Here is a 24,478-nt window from a genome sequence, read left to right as displayed (position 1 = left end):
CCCGGGTTCGAGGACCTTATTACTTTTATAAAACAGTTGCAAACATGTATATTTTTAAGATGAACAGCATGTTTTCAGTAAAACGTTATTTTATTTAGTAAAAATGTCATCCTTCCATCCTTCCATCCTTATATTGTCTGGGCAAAAGTCAGTTTTAAGTTCTGCAGTTGCTAACCAAACAGGCTGGTCATTAATACTCATGTTTTGAATCATTGGCATGGAGCTAGCTAGCTGAGGTTGCATGATAACAAGAGAGACAATAACTACAATAAATCATTATTTAGTAAATCAATTATAAATAGGCAACAACCAACTGATTGTTGAGTAAATAAGATAGCTATGGAGGATAGCTAGGCTAACGTTACTTCTGTTTTACTAGTTAGCTAGCCAACTACAGGTAATACACAATGACATTAAACAGCTGAAATGACAGTAAACCATGGGCATTTCTGTTTGTTTTACTTTGGTTTATTTAGCTAATTCTTTGGATATATCCATTATAATGATCCTGATAATCATTGAGTTCATATGCATGGCACAGTGGATATCCACCCCAAAAAACAGTTTGCATAGGCACACATTGAGGCGTATATGACTGCATTTAGAGAGGCAGTCCAATTCTGATATTTTTTCCCCACTAATTTTAACCAATCACATTAGATCTTTCACATCAGCTCTTCATCAGAGCTGTTCTGATTGGTTAAAAAAACATCAGAATTGGGCTGCCTGTCTAAACACAGCTGATTAACCCCCTGTACCAAACCAAATTCTATGGTAGTAGCATGGGGAAATATTGTCGAGACACTTTTTTTCACGGGGGGAGCAAAAGTAAAAAAATTGATGGGCTGGGTTGTGGGACAGTGGATGCGCATTGATAAATGTAATGGAACTGTTACAGGCATTACCCGTGGAATTCATGGATTGTGGTGCTATAACTCTCTGCTATCAATCAATCAGCATACAGGATCCAAACAACCTGTTTTATGAAGTTAGTTAGTTGAGTAATTTAACTGTAAATAAAGTATGGCATTTGTAAAATTTTATCACTAACTTCAAGGTTGTTGATTTTGGAAGTAGTCACACCATTGCGATGACATTACAATGAATTGAAAAAATAATAAACATATTAGAAGCATTACAGACAGACAACATTTTACAGCAATAACTATTGCATGTCATTTTGGCCATTTTAATTTGCGTTCTGTGAAAACGTGGCTTTGTAGAAATGTGTGTCATTCTGTGAACCACTCAAATTTGGCCTTACAACGATTTTAGGGAAGCAATGGCGCCCTCATCTGACCAGAGCCAAGGGAACAATGCCTTCAAACAGGTAGTCAAAAATAAAGATTTCAACTTTCCTTTAGTAGGGAAAGGGGGATACCTTCAACTGAAATGTGTCTTCCACATTTAACCCAGCTCTGAATCAGAGAGGTGCAGGGGGCTGCCTTAATCAACATCCACAGTGCCCGGGGAACAGTGGGTTAACTGCCTTGCTCAGGGGCAGAACAACAGATTTTTACCTTGTCAGCTCAAGGATTTGATCCAGCAACTGGCCCAACGCTCTACCTGCCACCCCTAGGTAAGGTATCTGTGTCAAATTGTGATATCTAAAATATGAGAAATCAGGGATACACAAATAGAAAATGGTGACCTGTGATTGATGTTGCTTTGGAGGTTCTCAGATACAGGCCTGTGGTGCAGGTTCTATGGCACATGGCCCTGGGGGAGATGAGGCTCTCTGTTTGGCTCTGATTGGCTCTGAAAGAGAAGGTATTGTATACAAGTCAAGTCCTAATAGCTTTATGATGGTAAGTTATGGGGTCCCGTGTGGCTCAGCTGGTAGAGCATGGTGTTTGTAACACCAGGGTTGAGTGTTTGATTCCCACAGGAGTACAAAAATGTATGTGTTCAATACTGAAAGTTGTTCAGGTTAAGAGCACCTGCTAAATGTATATTAATGTTTACCCCAAACACACTGCACAAGTCCACATGAGGGGACGTGCCAGCAAGACTCAATCTCAGAGGAGATGTACACTACATGACCAAAAGTATGTGGACCACCGCTCGTCGAACATCTCATTCCTAAATCATGGGCATTAATATGGAGTTGGTCCCCCCTTTGTTGCTATAACAGCCTCCACTCTTCTGGGAAGGCATTCCACTAGATGTTGGAATATTGCTGTGGGAACTTGCTTCCATTCAGCCACAAGAGAATTAGTGAGGTCGGGCACTGATATTGGTGATTGGGCCTGGCTCGCAGTCAGCTTTCCAATTCATCCCAAAGGTATTTGATCAGGTTGAGGTCAGGGCTCTGTGCAGGCCAGTCAAGTTCTTCCACACCAATTTCGACCAACCAATCCTGTATGGACCTCGCTTTGTGCACAGGGCATTGTCATGCTGAAACAGGAAAGGGCCTGCCCCAAATTGCTGCCACAAAGTTGGAAGCACAGAATTTTTACAGTTGGCACTATGCATTGGTCCAGGTAGTGTTCTCTTGGCATCCGTTGTATTCGGCGCATGTGACAAATACATTTGATTTGATTTGAGCGTAATTCATCACTCCAGAGAACGCGTTTCCACTGCTCCAGAATCCAAAGGCGGCGAGCTTTACATCACTCCAGCCAACGCTTGGCATTGTGCATGTTGATCTTAGTCTTGTGTGAGGCTACTCGGCCATTGAAACCCATTTCATGAAGCTCCCAACAAACAGTTATTTTGCTGACGTTGCTTCCAGAGGCAGTTTGGAACTCGGTAGTGATTGTTGCAACCAAGGTTAGACTTTTTTTTACGCGCTTCTGCACTTGGCAGTCCCGTTCTGTGAGCTTGTGTGGCCTACCACTTCTCAGCTGAGCCATTGTTGCTCCTAGATGTTTCCACTTCACAATAACAGCATTTACAGTTGACCGGGGACGCTCTAGCAGGGCAGAAATTTGACAAACTGGCTTGTTGGAAAGGTGGCATTCTGTGACGGTGCCACGTTGAAAGTCATTGAATTCTTCAGTAAGACCATTCTACTGCCTGTTTGTCGATGGAGATTTCATGGCAGTGTGCACGATTATATACACCTGTTAGCAATAGGTGTGGCTGAAATAGCCACATCCACTCATTTGAAGGGGTGTCCACATACTTTTGTATATGTAGTGTATTTCCCTTGCTATGAGGTAAGATAAGTCAGTTGGTCAATAGACACTTGATACTGGATTTATTCAGGGGATCTTCTGTTGTGACCTTAAATGACTCCTCTGTAGGCTACACAGTTGTGAGAATATCCCAAAACTGGTGGTGAGCGCTCTGCCTAGACTTTAATAGAGTTCAATATGTGCAAATATGACATACCTTGTCTCCGTGACAACCAAGCTGACCAGTCAAGGAACATTAAAACTTGGTGAAAAGTCCCCTGTACTCTTATCACAGTGCCTACCTGCCAGAAAGGGAGGATGATGCTTTCATCAATATCAAGTTCAATGCGATGCATCACGCATTTGAGGTAAGCAATCCCCTTACTGGTCATGTGTCAGGCAGAGAACGACACATAAGCTGAATATAGTGCCACTCATTCATGTCTGTTTCCTGCACCACAGCACATTCTCAGAGACCCATGGGCCAAACACATCCTGAAGGAGACAGGAAAGAGCCTGGTATGAGGGCTGCTAGCTTTAACAGGATAATTATTTAGCTAGTAGTATACCCACCTCACCCACTTGAAAAAATATGTACTGCGTGGAGAATAAATGCTTTGGTAGGTATTCAATACTTGCTTCCATTATATTAGCTGGCATCAAGAATATCATTTTTGACAGCTACTGTAAGAGCTTGGCATTTATCAAGACAAGCCCTGAAGGTTTTGAAGTTGTAAGTCTCCCTGCTATGTGAAGCGGTGGGTTTAATAGCCCTGTATCTCTCAGTGGGTTTGTACAGTACACAATTCTCTATGCATCACACGTTTTTTCCTGAATTCCTCTGGAGGTAGGCAATAGGAAACAGCCTATTTTACCCAGAAACTTCACACAGTAAATATCATATATGTCCCAAGTTAGAATTATGCCATGAGACGCCTCTCTGTGTGTTTGTTTGGGTGTTGTATGTTGATCTCTGAAGGGCTCAGTGGGTTTTGGTCTGGTATGAGAAAAGCTCATGGCATTCACTGAAAGTCCAACACTCCTTAACGAGTACCAAGAGGCAGGGGTGAGCTGCTGTCATAGAGACACATTATATCAGTAACATCCGAGCTCTCACTTTTATACAGTATGACCATATGCTGTTGTCAACGTGTTATAACATGAATAGCCACTTTATATTCTTATTTGTATTTGTAAATTAGTGTTAAGTGCGCCCCCAACCCTCATAGCAATACATTTGGCCGTATACAGTACAGTGGGAAGAAAAAGTATGTGAAACCTTTTGAATTACCTGGATTTCTGCATACATTTGTCATAAAATCTTCATCTAAGTCACAACAATAGACAAACACAGTTTGCTTAAACTAATAACACACAAACAATTATAATTTGTAATGTCTTTACTGAACACATCGTGTAAACATTCACAGTGCAGGTTGGAATTAATAACAGGTTGACCCTCCTTTGGCTGCAATAACCTCAAACAAACTTTTTCTGTAGTTGTGGATCAGACCTGCACAACGGTCAGGAGGAATTTTAGACCATTCCTCTTTATAAATCTGTTTTAGGTCCACAATATTCTTGGGATGTCTGGTGTGATCCACTCAATGTCTTGATAAACATGGGAATACATTTTTCCGTTGATGATAGCAAGCTGTCCAGGCCCTGAGGTAGCATAGCAGTCCCAAACCATGATGCTCCCTCCACCATCCTTTACACTGGGGATGAGGTTTTGATGTTGGTGTGCTGTGCCTTTTCTTCTCCACGCATAGTGTTGTGTGTTCCTTCCAAATAACTCAGCTTAAGTTTCATCTGTCCATAGACTATTTTGCCAGTAGCGCTGTGGAACATCCAGGTGATCTTTTGTGAACTTCATACGTGCTTCAATGTTTTTTTTCTACAGCAGCGGCTTCTTCCATGGTGACGTCCCAAAAGGACGTATTGTAGACTCGTCAACAGAGATGTTAGTATCTTCTAGAGATTTCTGTAAGTCTTTAGCTGACACTCTAGGATTCCTCTTAACCTCATTGAGCATTCTGCGCTGTGCTCTTGCAGTCATCTTTGCAGGACAGCCACTCCTAGGGAGCTTAGCAACAGTGCTGAACTTTCTCCATGTATAGACAATTTGTCTTACCGTGGACTGACTTTTAGAGATACTTTTGTAACCCTTTCCAGCTTTACGTAGACAAGAAAAATACAATAATTTGTGTGTTATTAGTTTAAGCACACTAGTTTAAGCACATTAGTTTAAGCACACATTGTTGTGACTTAGATGAAGATCAGATCAAATTGTATGTCAAATTTATGCAGAAATCCAGGTAATTCCAAATTCACATACTTTTTCTTGCCACTGTATCTCTAAGGGACGTTGTTCATCAAAGCACCATGTGAACCTACACAGTATACTAAAGCTATTAGAGCTACCTGTATTGTTAAAAGGGTCTGGGGAAACCTGATTTAGACATAAAGGGAGCAGTACGATTTTCCCTGCAGTAAATCATCCTTACCAGAAAGAATTTCCTCTATATTTCACTGAACAATGGCTCTGCTCCCTGCCTGCTATCTTTAGAAGCACATGTTGGGCTTTTATTACATAGTTTACGAGTCCATTGTCCAGGAGCACATTCCAGACGTCTTAAAGCCAACTCTATTTACCCATAGATCTCAGAGGGCACCAAGAAAACAGTACACTTTTTTTAAAATTCTCATAATCAATAACGCATACATTTTTTAAATCATATGTGTACTCAGCATTGATTCTAATGAGATTTCTACAGATGATTGGACATACTTTCACAATGGTAAAACGTTGTATCTTACGGTAAACAGGTGAAAGTCAAACCTTTATGTTCTGGTCACATTCAGCACGTAATAAGGTGAACCCACAGTCACTGTCTGTTTGAAAAATGTCTTCACAGTCTGTGACGTTCTATGCCTGGTCACAAATTAAGAAGAAGATGGAGTGTTTAATGGTAGGATGAAAAAAAGGAGGGTGTGGGCAAAATAAATACAATAGTATCAATATTTTTCTTTTATCATACATGTATTACCACATATTACCAGAAGATGTCAGGATGGTTCTGAGGTAATATATCCATGTGTCTGTGGAGGCCTGGCCTGGACTGTACCATCCACCAACTGTATGAGGTGTTCAACTACACAGACCCAAAGATTTATGTGGGCAGCCTATGGACCACAGAGCAAAACCAAATAATTATACTTCCTTCTTAGGGTATGTGGCTTTTTGTTTCCCTTCTCTGAACTGTGAGTGAGTTAGCTTGCTTCCTCCCCAGTAGTTCTGTATGCTGAAGTAATTTACTATTGTGTAGTATCCTTTTTATGCCAATAGATCCAGTTGCAGTACTTGTCTTTGATACAGACCTACTCAACATTTCAGCCTGGACAGAAAGAGGTATGAATCTCTGGAGTCGCTGGCTGTGAAGGTCCTTTCTGATTGGAAAAGGGCTTTTCTGCTTACTGTAGTCCTACCTGGATGAAGATCAGTAGTCATTACCTATTAGTGTTGTGATAAATTGAGTTTATAGATGATATGGCCACACGTTGATTAATTCACCTGCGTGCAGCTAACTAGGGGGGAACTGCACAGGTGCGCGTAGGACAGGATAGGAAACCCAGTTCTCTGGTGTTGGGAGCAATTGCGTTGTGGACGGTGCAAGGAGAACTCCTTCGTTGTGGTAAAGCTACAGCAAGAGCTGTTACCAGTATTGTTGGGCGGAGCCCAAAGAACAGTGGGTGTATAGATGCACAGACTGAGTGTTGGGTATTAGACCGAAGAGTATCGCACTAGCTGACATAGGTTAGCCTGGTTTATGCCGAAGATGGGAGTGTGTGAGCTAGGACAGCGTTTGACATTTTAGTCATTTAGCAGACTCTCTTAGCGACTCTTAGTAGTAAGTGCATGCATTTTCATACTTTTCCCCTGTGGGAATTGAACCCACAATTCCCCTGTGGGAATTGAACCCACAAGATTTAGGAGTTGCGTAACCATTTCACACAGACTGTGTTTCTGGTCCTCGGCTGAAGAGTGATTAGTGCTAGGTCGGCATCGGCCGAAGGGGAGGGGTGCTCACATGAACTTTGTCAGGACTTTGGTCTGAAGAAGAGTACGGTTTGCACTGTTCAATAAGAGACGGAACCTGGGTGGAGCCAACAAAAATCATTGCCTAATGGATACAAACATTCTTCCGCTGCCCCTGTTTAGAGACAGGTGCATGATAATGGTCCATTTTAAATCAAAACAAGTTTCACACATATATTATTTAGTATAATTATGTATTATCACTTGTGAATGATGACCAGCTTAAGGCAAGAATCCTAGTCACACACCTCATGTAGCCTAGCCCATAGGCCTACCATATGTTTTGATAAGGTTTGTAGCACAACTAAAGTGGCCAAATAACTTCTTAAAATTAAGCACATATATTAGCTTTACAAGTGGTGTAGAGTCTAACTGGCATACATAAGCAGTGCGAGTTTCAAGTTTGTGAAAGATAATTTTCACAGTAAAAAAATGCACCTTTATAATAAAAGCATTACGTACATAATCGCATCTGCGGTCACTTTGATAATGACGTTTTCCCGCTAATGGAACATTCGTGCTTATAGCCTACTGCCTTGTGCACATTCCTGCGCTTGTAATGTGAAGAAATAGCCTAATAGTTTATCAACATTTTAAGCTAAACGCTCTGATCTGTTATGTCAGCCACGTTGTGTAAAAAAGTTTTTTGGGGTGCTAGTATTGTATTCATTTGGGATCTATCACATCCCACAACTGTCTCATACTATGCTTGGAATATTTATTTCTCGCACAGAATAGAATAGGTACATTTTTGTACTATGGGGGATAGTAGATTGATATAGGCTAGTGCTTTTGATGTTTGTTAGGCCTACTCATCTTGTTAGCTGACAAAAAAAATAAATGTGGACAGTTCATCCAATATCTTCAATATGGACCTTGGAAATGGATAAGGCCGCACGCAGTTGCGTCCCCGATGTCTGTCTTCACTTGTAGCCTGTGAGAAAGACCCATCATGTGAGCCATGTGACGCATTCAGGGAGAAGGTCGCAAGGCAGCACTCCGGGTGAAGGGCACAACTGCCACTAGCCGCAAAAGGCATGGATTATTTTAGGGTGCATTACGGCCACACAAAGGGGATGCCACCGGGAAATGCCAGGCATTAGTAAGTGCTTGTTAAATTGTGAATGAGAGACAGATGATGTGTACAGCCTGCGCAAAAAAACTAAGCAGAGCTCGTGCTTTTCAAGCAACTTTTTCCAAATCATCATTAGGATCGAATCATGCAGCCTTACAATGTCTTAAAACTCTAAACATATAGCCCAACATTTGTAGAACAACTAAAGTTACATTAATAACTCTAAATTAAGCATATAGGAGTACCCATTTTTTTGTTAAGTGCTCAACACAGAATAGCCGCATGTGTGCACTCCCTCAAATCGCTTGGAGAAAATATCCTTTCTATTTTATTCAGCTTTGTTCAATTGTATTCTTTATATTATAAAATAATGCCACAAAATTCTAAGCAAATCTTGTCTGCTAAAGGAAGTAGTGTAGCCCACAGCCATTTGGAATAGCCAGATCAGGGTCTAACATAAGGACAACAGAGTATGTGATTCTGTTCTCCTGAAATAGACTACATTTAATTCATATCATGTTTCTTTAGACCTGTCTAAAATAAATAATTGATTTATTGTGAAGGTGTCGGCTATTTTATTACATGGATTTATTAGACTTTTTAAAAACGTATATGTTTTTAAAAAGTGTGTGGAAGCCAGGAGATGCTAAATGTGTTTATGTTAATTAACGGAAAATTACCATGAGACCGATTCCAGCAACAAGGATTACAGGAACAAGCGCTCCATCTAAATATAGCGCTCTCTACACCACTTCCAATTTCACTCATTTAATAGACCCCCCCCCTTCCTTAACATTCATAGATAACATCTGATGTCCCTTTGCTTTGTCATCTTATTTTTCCCCCCATGTTTAGTTAATTTTAGAGTGTTTAGGGATTAAGGTAGAGTGTTTAGGGATTAAGGTGGAGTGTTTAGGGATTAAGGTGGAGTGTTTAGGGATTAAGTGCAGGGACCGGGTGAAAGGCAGGGTAAGTTAGGGAAAGCGTAAGGGTACTGGGCTGTCTATTCATGGGTTCTGCTAGCTCTGCTGGGTGATTGGTTGATATTATATGTGTTTAATAAATGGATTACTGTGAACAACAAACTCTGTGTTGTATCCAATGCACACTCTACCCTGTGATGGAAAATGTTATGTTTGTGCTTTTCTAATTACCAATTTCTGTGTTCTATGTTTGTGCTGTTCTAATAACCAATTTCTGTGTTCATGCAAGTGACTGATTGAACGTGCCTGGGAGGAATTCTCACTATCAGTAGAGCACTTTGGTAGTACGCCCAGAACCTTGTTTTGAGAACACAAGGGATATCTCAGTTTCAAGGTCTCCGCTTGGAGAGGAAGCCTTGTGAGAAATTGGTCGGTCACATGCATGAACCAAACGTTAATGATGAATTAATTATGAATGATGAATAAGCGAAATCGTGCAAATATAACTTGTCTGTGTAAGCAGTATATAAGAGAACTAACGGGACTGCCCCGGGAGAGCTCACTTCAGACCGGTACTTTATGCATCTAAGTTTGACTGTGACCTCTCCAGCAAGTTGTTAATGAACAATGATCCATTTAAGTGTGGATATCGAGTGTCCCTGTGTAGAATTTCCAAGAAAACCGCATAGTAGGTTTTACTATAGAATGAATCATAAAGAGAGGGGAATCTCTAAGGGCACACTGTTGAGTGTATCTTTCCACTTATTTGGAAACTCTAGTTTCTAGTGAATGAGTGATCTTTACATCTTTCTTTCCATGAGAAACACGATTTGCTTTATATCCTGCAGGACTCGGTGAGTGGTATAAAATTACTAAAAGCACAGCATTTCATGTCATTGAAAATGTCAACTTTATTTCGAAAAATAACTTTGAATAATGATACATTACGCATATTGAGATATTCCATCCATGTACAACTTACTGTGACTCTACAATATACAGATATCACAATCTTTAGTCTTTAGATCCCAGTCCTGACAAAACATGTAGGCCTATCATGCATATTGACAGCATTTACTGCATCTCAAGTTGCAACAGATTTATTTTCTACTTGATTAGAGTATTTAGAAGTACATGAATTCCGTATGATACAGCTACAGCTGTGCTACATGTACAGAACTACAGAGTACATTATTATTTTAATAGGAGTACATGTTGACCATGATGAATAACTCATTGGTGTTGTACTATACTGTTGTTCACATTGCTGAAGTACATACTGGATAACTAACTGTTTTGTTCTTACTGTGGGATTAGTATTTTCAAAACATTTGATGACCTCCATTCCTGTTGTAAACAACGCTGGGCAGTTTTGAGCATTTGGAATTTACTTCTGCTGTATTTCAATTAGATGTCAAGGCTTTGAAGCTATTTTATTCATCCTTTTCAACGTTTTTGTGTTGAACTTTCCTTCTGTAGTTACCCAGTGAGATTTCCAAGGTACCATGGCACTTGCCTGTCTGTTATCAAAGGAAGCTCATAGTGATGTAACTAAGGTTGCAAAATTCCAGTAGCTTTCCCAAAATTCACATTTTTTCAAGGAAGCCTGTTGGGAAGATTCATGGCATTACGAGGGAAAAGCAGGAAATACGGGAATATTCCAACCAGGATTTCTGGAAAACCAGGGAATGTAACCGTGATGTAGAAAAGCTAAAATCACCGTTAGCTTGTCAAACCAGACTTGCATGTCACAATAAATTTAAAAAAATGTCTTGAAGATGAGCATGTGCAACAGCAGCCTTTGATAAAATACTGTACATGTTGCAGTTAAACGAAATTATTGTTTTTTTTCTTTACAGTTTTTTTTTTTTTTACATAAATGTTTGAGAGGAACATTAAAAAACCTTGCGGCAATGCATCACAAACGTTTTCTAGCATCCTCAAAGTGTTTTATCATAAGGGATCTGGAACCCCTATCTCCAAAAAAGTATACATTTCCATCATATAAACATAGGAATTTACAGAGGCATAACTCCCCTCCTGTACATACACAGTGACTGTACACAATTAACTTTTGTTATATACAGCACATTCACACAACATCACCACAATCTATTATCCCTGTATAGTGCATGCACACACAGCCTCTTAGGCCTACACTCAAAACAAGAAGAGAATTCATACAAAATGTGTTGAATAGTTAAGTACAATCCTCAAATATGTATGATATGTGTATGTTTCACATTTGTTCAAGGGGGCATGATAACCAAAGCGATAGTTCACCCAAACACAAAATTACATATTGGTTTCCTTACCCTGTCATGGGACCGAAATTTGTCTTTTTCAAGCATCATGTTCAAATAATCTATGTGACTTTGTTGAGTATGACAAGCGACTTTAGATACTTTCGAATTATTTTTACATTTACATTTTCATTTTAGTCATTTAGCAGACGCTCTTATCTAGAATTTAAATCATGTATTGATTTGGGCATGATGCGCGAATAATATCGGTCCCATGACTTGAATGGGATTTGTGCCACAAATGCTAAAATGCTAGCATGTTGAAACAGTGGCAGGGAAACTAAACCAAAGGATGCATTGCTGCCATAGCTTGTCCATAGACGGCTTACAGTGTAAGGAAACCAATGTCATTTTGTAATTTGCGTGAACTACCCCTTTAATTTCACCCCAGAATATTGTCTAGGCTATTTCTTAGTTGGAACAACCATGTCAAAGAGTTGTTGTTTCCTCCATCAACACATAGTACTGAAATGTCACTAACATAACACATATTTAGAGAAAGCATTACAATATGAATTGAATAGAAAAACGATTATAGTACAAGATGAAATCATTTGTATCGTATTCATGTACATTGTGGAGTACATGCATGTCTGTTCTCATATAAATACCAATGTTCCCTTATCTGAAACAATACAATCCCTTAGTTTAGAATTGTATCTCAAGAGAGATGTCTATGACCATCCCTCTTTTTGTTTTCTTTTCACTCCTCACTCAAAGTTTTGTCATCCATCACAAGTGTTATTTCTCACATCCCTCCTTTCACACTACTCTCTCAGTCCAGTCGAGAATCTTCACCTTATCCTCTTCCGGGCATTCTCTTCCCACTTCGGGCCGTCTGTTTCATATCTGGGTAGAAAACAAAGACGTTCAGTGTGGGCAGTGTTACAAAAGTGTTGCCTCTTCACCTCTTTGGATATCTTTATTACACATGTACACTGAGAATAGATCGCACGACAGCTGCTAAATCAGTTGTGCTTGTACATGCACAGCATGCTTCCAACATGTTTCACTACGCATTAGCAATATTTTGCGTCAGAACTTTCTGTACCAACAATGGTTATCTGGGCCACTGGAAGTCCAGTTTGTTCTGATGGCCCAAGGCGATCATGGAGTTCCTGTTTCTTCCTGGTAGGTCCACTGGTCCCAGGTCAGGGCTGTAGGGAAATGGGTTATTGTTATTGGTGTGCTCCAATGCTATTACAATGAGCAATGCATTAGTTTGCACAACGCTTGAGAACAGGATGGTTTTTCCACATGCATTTCTTTCCAAGAGAGGGTCTCCCTTTTGATAAATTCTGCATATCTCTATATATCATTGGACCACTCTGAAATACATGTGGAATTCTCCAACTCCTCCTTGCATACCTCAAACCAGACACTGCAACCCCTCCGCTATTAGTCTGGGTCCGTGCCCAGCTCCCTCACTCTGAGGAGTGCTCATCCAAGTTGTGGAATACGTTGAAGGGCACAACAAATAGCTGTTCTTTCCTCAAGCTCTTCAACTCCCACCAGATCCTTATGTTCTACAACCCTCAAACAGAATAATACCACAATTCTTCCACTGACACACCCATTTCGCATGAACAAAATAAAATAAAATCTTGAAGTGCCAAGAACCTGTCATAGTTTGGTATTCGTCTAAAGTCGCTAAGGCTGTCAATACTTTCTAACCCAAAATATCCACGTCTTTTTGTCTACTCCAAATATGTTGGCGTAGATTCCTGCTTGCAAAAAAAGCTGACATACTGTTAGAGGGGGCCAATTGTGTTTTGTTTAACAAATGAGGGAGGTTGGTTTGTTTTCAGTGGTTTTGAGCTTAGGCCATTTAAACCCAGCAGTGCTAGTCACCATTTACCACCAGTGGAGAGAGCCAGTGAGCTTGGGAAGTATAATTTTACAAGCTTGTACTCAGATAAAAACACTTAAGCTTATCATATTTGCCTCAGTCATATTGAAATAAACGGTGCGTAGTCGCTCCCTGACACTGAAGAGTGCATCTGCTTTGTGTACAAGTCCGTTTTTTTGCTTCATTTTGACATTTTCGGGACGCTATTTAAGATAGATTCCAGTGGTTGTGGGCTAAGTTCTCCATGGCGTATGCTGAATGTTGTAAAATAAAATATTAAAGCCGTGGTTATTACTCAAGATAATTTGTCAAGGCACATACTTCTGACAGTTGTGTTGAGTAACAATATATTCTGGTTAGTGGTACATTTTATTCTCAAAATCCATTTGATTTTAGCTTGGCTGATAATTTGTCACAGGGGAAAGTTAAATCGCTACTTACAAGTGATGTGTTATAACTGCATTTTAAAAAGCAATATAAAAGTAATTTAATTTAAGTAATTATCTCTAAATGGTAAGATGATATGAGTCGGTTGGGCATTTTCAGTATTTTCAGTGTCTATATTCTTCCTAGGAAGCAGTTGAATCATTCTGGAAACACAACCCATGACCTACTGCCAAAGACAGTCTTAACTCTTCTTTCTGCTAAGACTAAATTATCTAGAAGTAATAGGCACCTACAAAATATGAAACTAAAGCGAGCTGTGATTAATTACAACTTAACCTCTCCTTCCTTGTAGCATGATTAGCTCAAGATTTTCAAACATCCTTGAAGGAGCAACAAGCGCCAACAGTTATTTTTAATTTTATTAAATTAAAGGTAATCCTAGTGTTAGTTGCGTGTTTGTTTACAGATACTGTAGTAAGAGATACAGTATTTCGAGTAGACTGAGTGTTTCCTTCGCAAGAGAGCAAGAGAGAGCGGGGTGGGTGGGTGGGTGGGGAGTGTCCTCACCGGTAAAGCTGTGGACAGGATCTCTTGAGGGAGGTGGATGTTTGTCCCAGTCTGCTCTGGTTCCTCAGCTTGGTCTTCTTCACCAGATCCTTCACTCTGCCCCACGTGTAGTTCTCACTCAGCTACACAACCAAACACACATCTCTCAGCATTAACGAATAGGCGCTTTACCCACTGTTTGGTCGGGTAACATCGAGTTGGGCTGATGTAGATATTTGCACCTTAAACAGGGGTTTAGGGTATTATGCAGAGCCAGTGAGTCAGAGGAGGGATGTTAGAGTGACTCACCCGTCTGTGTGGGGCAGAGAGACCCTCTGTACTGTCAGAGAGATAGGAGCGCGTATCTCCCTCTGAGTAGCTCATCCGATTCAAGCCCCTCTTCCAAAGGGGCACCAGGGGCTGGCATCCACCCTGGTCACTCTCTATAGAGAGAGAGAATAAATGAATCAGAAGATCTGTTTGTACCTGGTTCTAGCATGCATACTTTGTTCTGATCTTGTCCACATTCTGATTGTGCCCACATTTTCAGACCGGTGTAGACTGGAGATGATTAAAATACGCATTGTGATCTGATTGTGATTTTTCTAACCACCTACGAAGGTAGTCAGGCACGCATTGTGTCTGGAAACCTTACAAGAGTAGACGGATCTGGACAGTGAAACCGTTTAATTCATCATTATCCCACCTTCTTAACTCATTGACAGGTGGCACCATTTGACTTATGGCATCAATATGGGTCTTAAAATAAATAAATACATACATTTTTTAAAGAATAGTTGATCACAATGCAAACACAGTGAGACACATTTTAATACCATGTGTAGACATATTTCTGAAAATGTGGGCACAATCAGAATGTGGGCAAGATCAGGACAAAGGACGCATGTTAGCGCCAGGTATAAATGAGGCTAGAGTCACAAGGGTTGGAACCACTCGCTGCTCATAGTGGGGGGAAACTGTTATGACACATGGTGATGTGAATCAGCAGTCCCAGAGGAACCCCTTCTTTCAACCTGCCGCCACTGCCCACTCAACCTCCCCACGTCCTCAATCTGTTATCGCAGTACCATTCGCCATCCTCCTACTCCCCAGCTCCAATTTCCTGAATCCTGCTTATCGGAAGAGCAAGAAATTCCTGAATCCATGGGACTCTATATGTTCCCTCCATTTAACTACCTCATCAGTATGTTTTTTTAAACATTAGATCTTTATCAATCCAAACACACAGATTTTTGTAGGCTGGAACCCGCTCGATGAGAGAGCTGTCCAATGAGTGAATATGTAGCCCTTTTAAGATTTTTTTTGTGAATTAAAGAACAACATATATTTAGTTTTGCCCGCATTAAGTACACGTTTTAAATCAACGAGGGCTTTCTGTAATGCAACAAAATCAGATTGCAGCTCTAACATAGCTCGGGCAACACTCAGTGCAATGGCATACATAACTGTATTGTCTGCATAGTGATGAATATTACAGGATTGCATAGACCAATATTATTTATATAAATAGTGAAGAGAACAGGTCCCAATACCGACCCTTGCGGTACACCTTTCGTAATATAGTGGCAACTAGACTTGACACCATGAGAGAGCACACATTGTGTCCTGTCGCAGTGTTCGTTAACTCTTGAGATCCAGCTTGTATTCATAAAGTTTAGTAAATCTGCCTTTAGTTTTAACGCACCACAGTTACGGAATATCTTACAAAACAAAATACACCTGGATTCCCTGGTGCCTATAAGGACGTTTAAAACTCTGTTGTTAAATTAGTTTACTGAAGTGTGCAATCATTTCAATGGACTATTACAACTTGTTGTAATAACCTGATGTAATGTATTTATAGCTATCTTGTGTCTTATCTTTTGTTGTTGTGTTGATGGAATCTCTGTCCTCAGGGCACCATTACAAATGAGACACTGGTCTCAATTGGTCTTCCCTGAATAAATAAAAGTAGATAATAATAGTCAGCCCACCTGAGGGAACGTGAGCCACTCCGAAAACAGGAGAGTAAAAACATTTGGGGAAATAATTATATTTCTGGGGGACTATTGTTGCTCGGAATGTTATATGCGATGATGGTGAACATTGGGCGAAATCACACCTGGGGTCGTCGCCCGGTCACATTTTGAAAACCCCTAATGATTTTTAAATAAACCCAGAAAATCAATTTCAGGAAAACTATGGGTAAACATTACTATAAATTGGTCTTGTGACTGAATGATTACCGCAGGAGCAGGTTATGAAGTGCTAATCTACCTGCCAATGAAATAATACACTATGGTTTTCTGAGGGAAACAAAAGGATTGGGCTGGAAACCTCTGATGAGATCACAGTCAAACCGGGACAAAATTACTTTTGGAGAATGTGTGGAATATCCATTGGATTTTGAGTGAGGAGAGATGCATGGATGTAGATTATGGGTTGTTATCATGTTATTAAGTAGTTAACTGACCTCCCCTGGCTGTGAGTCCTGTGTGGTGTGTGACCTCAGGGATGGTGGAGAGGTCAGAGAGGGTGCCGCTCACGGAGGTGGTCAGGAACTCACTCCTAGAGTGTCTTTTCTGTTCATGGAAGGCCATGCCGGCCGTTCCACAGCTACAGTGCTGCAGGAAGAAGTCCTGGGGGACAGACAGGAAGAAAAGGTACAGGATGTGAGTAGGAGGCATATGAAATGTGTTTTACAATATCCAAATCTAGTTTAGTTGTTTTTCTCACTCGTTGGTCAAGAATGGCCCTCCAATACTGCATACTTGGCTCAGCCAGCAACCATCTGTTACAAATTCAAAAGAGTGAAAATGTGTTATGGCCATCACACTCTTGTATTTCTTGGCCTTATATGCTACCACATTTTTTATAAGCGTCTTTGGGATATCTGAGTTTATTGTTATTGTTTTAAACCTACTTCAACTTAATAACTTACTTTAATTATTGTTTTCATATATAGTGTGTATTTACTGTTTCTTTTCCAGATTGAGTTGGGTTTATGCTAACCTAACCTCAAACTTCTGAACTCAACATGAACTTGTCCAAAGTAGGCCTTCCAATCTATGTGCCATGCCGATACATGTGTGGTGATTCAAAGAACAATGAGAGACACTTTCCGAGTCATTGTGTAAAGTTGGAATTTGAAAATGTTCACATCCGTTTATCCCAGCTGAGGAAACTCTGGATGTCACATCCACGCTAACGTAAAAAAATCACATGTATAACTCAAACAACGCAGGCACCCAGCAGTAGCATAAACGGAATAAGATGAAAGCCTGGAGACGAGTGTTGTTTTTTCCTGCTTCCTTGTTGACATTTAAAGGTGCAGTGTCACTTCTACAGTAGGGGGATTTTTCATCACGTGAAGGTTACACACTCGCCACTTACACAACTTCAGAACCCAGGACCGATACTCAGGAGGCTCATTAGGTGAAGTCACTTCCTAATCTTGTGCAAAATAATTTCCTTCTCCGCACTGAAGTTACCTCTAACCTGGACACAAGGTGCAAACTCTACACTAGAATAGAATCATCTCTGGGCAGTGCTCTCTTCCAGAATTCCTTGTTGGAACTCTGAATAGCCTGTTACGAAACCACTGGACGTTTAAACATAAAAAGGGGTAAATAGCATGATGAATGACCACTGAAGTCACACTCCATGGCTTTGTTTTTGTTTCACGGGACTTTGACCATCGTCTGACTTCCCCGCTGGAACCACGACCACTCTCCCCTCGGTGAAGACACTGCCTCTACTGAGAAGGGGCTAGGCCCAGGTTCCTGGCCCTGGTTCCATGGGCAAAAACAGTGTGGTCTTTGCACTCTCCAAGGACCTACCCCATCTGTGTGTGCTTAGCCCTTAGAAGGAGGCAGCCCACATTTGGGGACTCAGAGGGCGGGCCACACCAGGCCGTTGACCTCTGACCTCTGAGAAGAGGATTAAACTGTTAAAGGCATTATGGCCCTGTGCACTCGGGAAAAGGGAAGGTCCAGAAGACTCCGGCCCTGGTATGTTCCCTCCATCAAATCCCGTTCCTCAATAACCCAGGGACAGCCTGCAGATGGCTCCATTGTCTGAGGTAGTACTGCTTTGAGGATAGGGAAAGGGGGAGCTTGAGTCCGTAAGAGTGAACTCATGTTCATTGCTCACATTAGAAACTTGATTACAAGTCATCTTCCACTCTAGTGTTGACTCTTTCTTGCATCTCAGTTCATCACAAGAAACCCCAAAGCACGCTGGTCCTGGTAGAGAACAGATGAAGCTAGAAAAGAGGGCTCTATGTAGGTGGTAATTGGCCATTGTCTTATTGATCTCTGTGTTTATAGTGAGCCCAGCGGTGACCCTGGTGTTGATTTGAAAGGTGGGGTAGATAGATGTGTGTAGGCACAGGGAACCATGGGTGTCATTCATGGAGCTTAGATGTGCCCCAGCTGACTTGCTCCTCCTTTTGATGTGTCATCTATGGGGTTCAGCTTGTGGCGTAACCATAGAAACACTCACAGCAGGGGAAAAGACCAACCGCTTGGGAGGCCAGCTGGTGTGGTCCTAAAAATCTTCTTTCAAGTCAGGGTTTGGCCCAGAGAGAATAACAACACCAAGTTATCTGGACAAATACCATAATCAAGGTGAAATCATGTCAGAATTTGATGACCTCAAAGAATAGTAAGTTCTGCTAAGAATGTTAAGAAATAGCTTTTGTAAGAGAGGATGTGTTTTCTTTGAATGAGCACTTTTTGGGATCTCTCTCTCTCTCTCTCTTACTGTGCCCCTTTCCCCCTCTCTCCTTTTTCTTTTCCTCTCTCACTCTCTCTCCCCTATCTCTCTCTCTTTCTCCCTCTTTCTTTTTTTCTCTCTCTCTCTCTGTCTTTGAAGACTTTGTAGTGTATGCTCCTGCTGGGCTCACCCTTTGCTTCAGTGGAAAGCTTTTCCGGCCCCCAGGCCCAAACTGACAGGGATAGTTTGGAACCAGCTCTCTCTGAAACCCCCTGAACATAGCCGCTCCGGTATTGTGCCAAAGCCTCAAAAGGAAAGGGAGGCATCCACACAATGCCAAAGTACTTTTCTTTAGAAGCACAGGCAACTGTCACAAGAGAGGGGGCAAAGTTGAATACAATGCAATAGGGTTGGGATAAATCTTGTGCCAATGTTGTTATTTTTCATATTCAAGGTCAGGTTTTCTTATGATGTTGAGCTGAAAACAAAAACATAAAATTGAAGTAGCTTTGGGACTCTGTGAACTCTACGAGCCTCATTTTCTATTCAAGTGTGTTAAAATGCCACCCATGTGCCCATGTTTTACCATACTGATGTTTTTTAAATGACAACAATGCCACAACTTTTAAAAAGCCATAAATAATAAAAAATGTCTCTCTGGCATTGGTAAGATAACATTCAGAGCGAACTCATTCATCCTGTTTGGGAACGGAAAGTGAGCGCAGGGAGAGCTGGCCTGGGGATTTTATAGGTTACACATTGTTAACTGAGCAGAATCGTAGTTACTTTATGAGAGTTTACTGGAATACTACTCTAAAATGGTGCTTACTACAGAAAAACAAGAAACGTAATTTGCCCTATTTTACTGCTGACATTGTGCTTGCATTTGTACATTTTCATAGACAAAGGTTTAACAAACAAATGTGGCTATCTAATTTTAGACAGCTGTGAGAGAGTGATGTTACAGATACAGTACATGGTTAGCAAACGTGGAGATTATTTCAGATATAAACAGATTATTATTTTCTATTTACACCAATTCTGGTAAACCGTCTCGTTTGCACGATGTTGTTTAGGTTCAGATGTAGATTTTTCAGGTTATCATCATGAATGATGCATCATTGGCCCAGCCACAGACTCTAACTTCAATGCTCTCTCTAAACAGATGACTGGAAAGCCCCTGATGTTTGTTACTAATAAACATAAACATACACGTGCCCCTTTGCCGTGCTACAACAACCCCTTTACCGTGCTATAAGGACCACTTTACCATGCTATAAGGACCACTTTACCGTGCTATAACAATCCCTTTACCGTGCTATAAGGACCCCTTTACCGTGCTATAAGGACCACTTTACCGTGCTACAACAACCCCTTTACCGTGCTATAAGGACCACTTTACCGTGCTACAACAACCCCTTTACCGTGCTATAAGGACCACTTTACCGTGCTATAAGGACCACTTTACAGTGCTATAAGGACCACTTTACCGTGCTACAACAACCCCTTTACCGTGCTATAAGGACCACTTTACCGTGCTATAAGGACCACTTTACCGTGCTACAACAACCCCTTTACCGTGCTATAAGGACCACTTTACCATGCTATAAGGACCACTTTACCGTGCTATAAGGACCACTTTACCGTGCTATAAGGACCACTTTAGCGTGCTACAACAACCCCTTTACCGTGCTATAAGGACCACTTTACCGTGCTATAAGGACCACTTTAAAGTGCTATAAGGACCACTTTACCATGCTATAAGGACCACTTTACCGTGCTATAAGGACCACTTTACCGTGCTATAAGGACCACTTTACCGTGCTACAACAACCCCTTTACCGTGCTATAAGGACCACTTTACCGTGCTATAAGGACCACTTTACCGTGCTATAAGGACCACTTTACCGTGCTACAACAACCCCTTTACCATGCTATAAGGACCACTTTACCGTGCTATAAGGACCACTTTACCATGCTATAACAATCCCTTTACCGTGCTATAAGGACCACTTTACCGTGCTATAAGGACCACTTTACCGTGCTATAAGGACCACTTTACCGTGCTATAACAATCCCTTTACCGTGCTATAAGGACCACTTTACAGTGCTATAAGGACCCCTTTACCGTGCTACAACAACCCCTTTACCGTGCTATAAGAACCCCTTTACCGTGCTATAAGGACCACTTAACCGTGCTATAAGGACCACTTTACCGTGCTACAACAACCCCTTTACCGTGCTATAAGGACCACTTTACCGTGCTATAAGGACCACTTTACCGTGCTATAACAACCCCTTTACCGTGCTATAAGGACCACTTTACCGTGCTATAAGGACCACTTTAAAGTGCTATAAGGACCACTTTACCGTGCTATAAGGACCACTTTACCGTGCTATAACAACCCCTTTACCGTGCTATAAGGACCACTTTACCGTGCTATAAGGACCACTTTAAAGTGCTATAAGGACCACTTTACCGTGCTATAACAACCCCTTTACCGTGCTATAAGGACCACTTTACCGTGCTATAAGGACCACTTTACCGTGCTATAAGGACCACTTTACCGTGCTATAAGGACCACTTTAAAGTGCTATAAGGACCACTTTACCGTGCTATAAGGACCACTTTAAAGTGCTATAAGGACCACTTTACCGTGCTATAAGGACCACTTTACCGTGCTATAAGGACCACTTTAAAGTGCTATAAGGACCACTTTACCGTGCTACAACAACCCCTTTACCGTGCTATAAGGACCACTTTACCGTGCTATAAGGACCACTTTACCGTGCTACAACAACCCCTTTACCGTGCTATAAGGACCACTTTACCGTGCTATAACAATCCCTATACCGTGCTATAAGGACCCCTTTACCGTGCTATAAGGACCACTTTACCGTGCTATAACAATCCCTTTACAGTGCTATAAGGACCCCTTTACCGTGTTACAACAACCCCTTTACCGTGCTATAAGGACCACTTTACCATGCTATAAGGACCACTTTACCGTGCTATAAGGACCACTTTACCGTGCTATAAGGACCACTTTACCGTGCTACAACAACCCCTTTACCGTGCTATAAGGACCACTTTACCGTGCTACAACAACCCCTTTACCATGCTATAAGGACCACTTTGCCGTGCTACAACAACCCCTTTACCATGCTATAAGGACCACTTTACCGTGCTATAAGGACCACTTTACCGTGCTACAACAACCCCTTTACCATGCTATAAGGACCACTTTACCATGCTATAAGGACCACTTTACCGTGCTATAAGGACCACTTTACCGTGCTACAACAACGCCTTTACCATGCTATAAGGACCACTTTACCGTGCTATAAGGACCACTTTGCCGTGCTACAACAACCCCTTTACCGTGCTATAAGGACCACTTTACTGTGCTACAACAACCCCTTTATCATGCTATAAGGACCACTTTACCGTGCTATAAGGACCACTTTACCGTGCTACAACAACCCCTTTACCATGCTATAAGGACCACTTTACCGTGCTATAAGGACCACTTTACCGTGCTACAACAACCCCTTTACCGTGCTATAAGGACCACTTTACCGTGCTATAAGGACCACTTTACCATGCTATAAGGACCACTTTACCGTGCTACAACAACCCCTTTACCATGCTATAAGGACCACTTTACCGTGCTATAAGGACCACTTTACCGTGCTACAACAACCCCTTTACCGTGCTATAAGGACCACTTTACCGTGCTATAAGGACCACTTTACCGTTTTATAAGGACCACTTTACCGTGCTATAAGGACCACTTTACCGTGCTACAACAACCCCTTTACCGTGCTATAAGGACCACTTTACCGTGCTATAAGGACCACTTTACCATGCTATAAGGACCACTTTACCGTGCTATAAGGACTACTTTACCATGCTATAAGGACCCCTTTGCCGTGCTACAACAACCCCTTTGCCGTGCTAGAAGGATGTTACTAAATGTGTGCCCCATATGTGTTCCGGGGCGGCAGGTAGCTTAGTGGTTAGAGCGTTGGGCTAGTAACCGAAAGGTTGGTTGATCGAATCCCTGAGCTGACAAGGTACAAAATCTGTCATTCTGCCCCTGAACAAGGCAGCTAACCCACTGTTCCTAGGCCGTCATTGTAAATAAGAGTTTGTTCTTAACTGACTTGCCTAGTGAAAATAAAGGTAAAATAACTAAATAAATGTTTGAAAACTGCAGTGGGCTGGACCCAGCTGTTCTATTTATTAAATAGACTTTCCTCCGGCATGACTTACAGCTCCTACTACCGTTCTGAAACCGCTGGATTAGCACTGGGACCTAATGGTGAGTAATCAGTCACTTCAAGGCATGGCTATCTCTGCACCACCTGGACAGCAGTCAGCTGCAAATCAAAGATCAATGGTCTTAGGTCTGCCCTGCACGACCTACAGCTACGTTCACACTGTTTTTACAACATTTGAAGGAGCTTTGTATCGCTGACAAATTAGCTAGTAACTGAGATAAATCATAATACCGTAACATTAGAACATTCACACTGTTAAGGACCCCTTTGTTTGCTATAACTCATTGAGAGAGATGGTTTGACCATAAGCAAGCTTTGTCTCAGTACTTACTCTCTTCGCCCTCCCTGATCTGACAAGACTAGATATGTCGTGCAAAAGCTATGTGGCGGAAGCCTATCTTTGATAAGACGCACAAGTCCAATCCAGATGTTTTAACCTGGGATTCCTCCCAGGTTGCTCACCAATGACCAGCAGGCACACTCACTGTGTGAGTATGCTGATGAGGATGATAGCGCATAGTATGTGTCTGTATGTGACTCACCTCTTTGGTCTTGGTCATCCTTCCATCCTTTTGCAGCCCACAGATTTGCTTCTGCAGCCTGAGGTTGTGTTCCTGGAGCTGCCCAATCTTCTCAATGAGCTGGCAGATGTGCTCCAGGTAGCCCAGTCCGGAGCCCAGGGGGTTGGAGCTGGCCTGGTGGACCTGAGGAAATAGAGACCATTTGGTTGGTGAGTTTAGTCATTAGGGCTCTGTAGGGCTACAACAATGAAACTTTACTGCTGAGAAGTAGTGGTCAAAGGTATTTGGTCAAATGATTACAGAGGTTTATATCACCCTGCCATTCCTGATAACCAGATTAAAGAAAGGGCTACTGATTTACTGATCCCTAATCCTCAAAATGTTCCTGTGTGATAAAAATATCTTTACGTCCTCTGTTCTTGGGTCCAGATATAACATCGACCTTAATGGTGCCCCATATATCGGTGGATTTAACAAGGTGACGTTTGATGAATGGTGTAACCTGCCAGGCAGGTTCTCCATCCACTCTGATATTCAACACATTTTCATTTGATTCCATTTTTATCACAGTCCTGTTTTTTTGTGGGATATTTTTTTTGACTTACAAAGCACTGTTACATGTGAACCATGTAGACGGAGTCTGTTTTACCACTCCT

At 41.5% G+C, this 24,478-nt stretch overlaps 1 protein-coding gene across 2 annotated transcripts in view; it reads right to left on the bottom strand.

Annotated features, from left to right (window-relative positions):
• Nucleotides 1–10,102: 10,102 nt before the first annotated feature.
• Nucleotides 10,103–24,478, bottom strand: part of LOC110502405 (uncharacterized) — a 32,968-nt gene continuing 18,592 nt past the window's right edge. Inside the window, exons 3-8 of one of the 2 annotated variants that reach the window (XM_021580396.3) lie at nt 23,844–24,005; nt 16,775–16,940; nt 14,611–14,744; nt 14,323–14,444; nt 12,571–12,676; nt 10,103–12,368 (exon numbers count right to left, since the gene is read on the bottom strand). In XM_021580396.3, coding sequence (XP_021436071.2) covers nt 12,580–12,676; nt 14,323–14,444; nt 14,611–14,744; nt 16,775–16,940; nt 23,844–24,005 — 681 coding nt within the window. In that variant the 3' untranslated portion in view covers nt 10,103–12,368; nt 12,571–12,579. The remainder of the gene's footprint in view (nt 12,369–12,570; nt 12,677–14,322; nt 14,445–14,610; nt 14,745–16,774; nt 16,941–23,843; nt 24,006–24,478) is intronic. The other variant, XM_021580397.3, reaches the window with a different exon arrangement.

Source organism: Oncorhynchus mykiss, chromosome 23, assembly GCF_057628025.1.
Source record: "Oncorhynchus mykiss isolate SJ-2025 chromosome 23, ASM5762802v1, whole genome shotgun sequence".
Taxonomy (NCBI): Eukaryota; Metazoa; Chordata; class Actinopteri; order Salmoniformes; family Salmonidae; genus Oncorhynchus; species Oncorhynchus mykiss.
The sequence above is the reverse complement of the archived record's forward strand: the minus strand, read 5'-3'. Positions and strand labels throughout refer to the sequence as shown.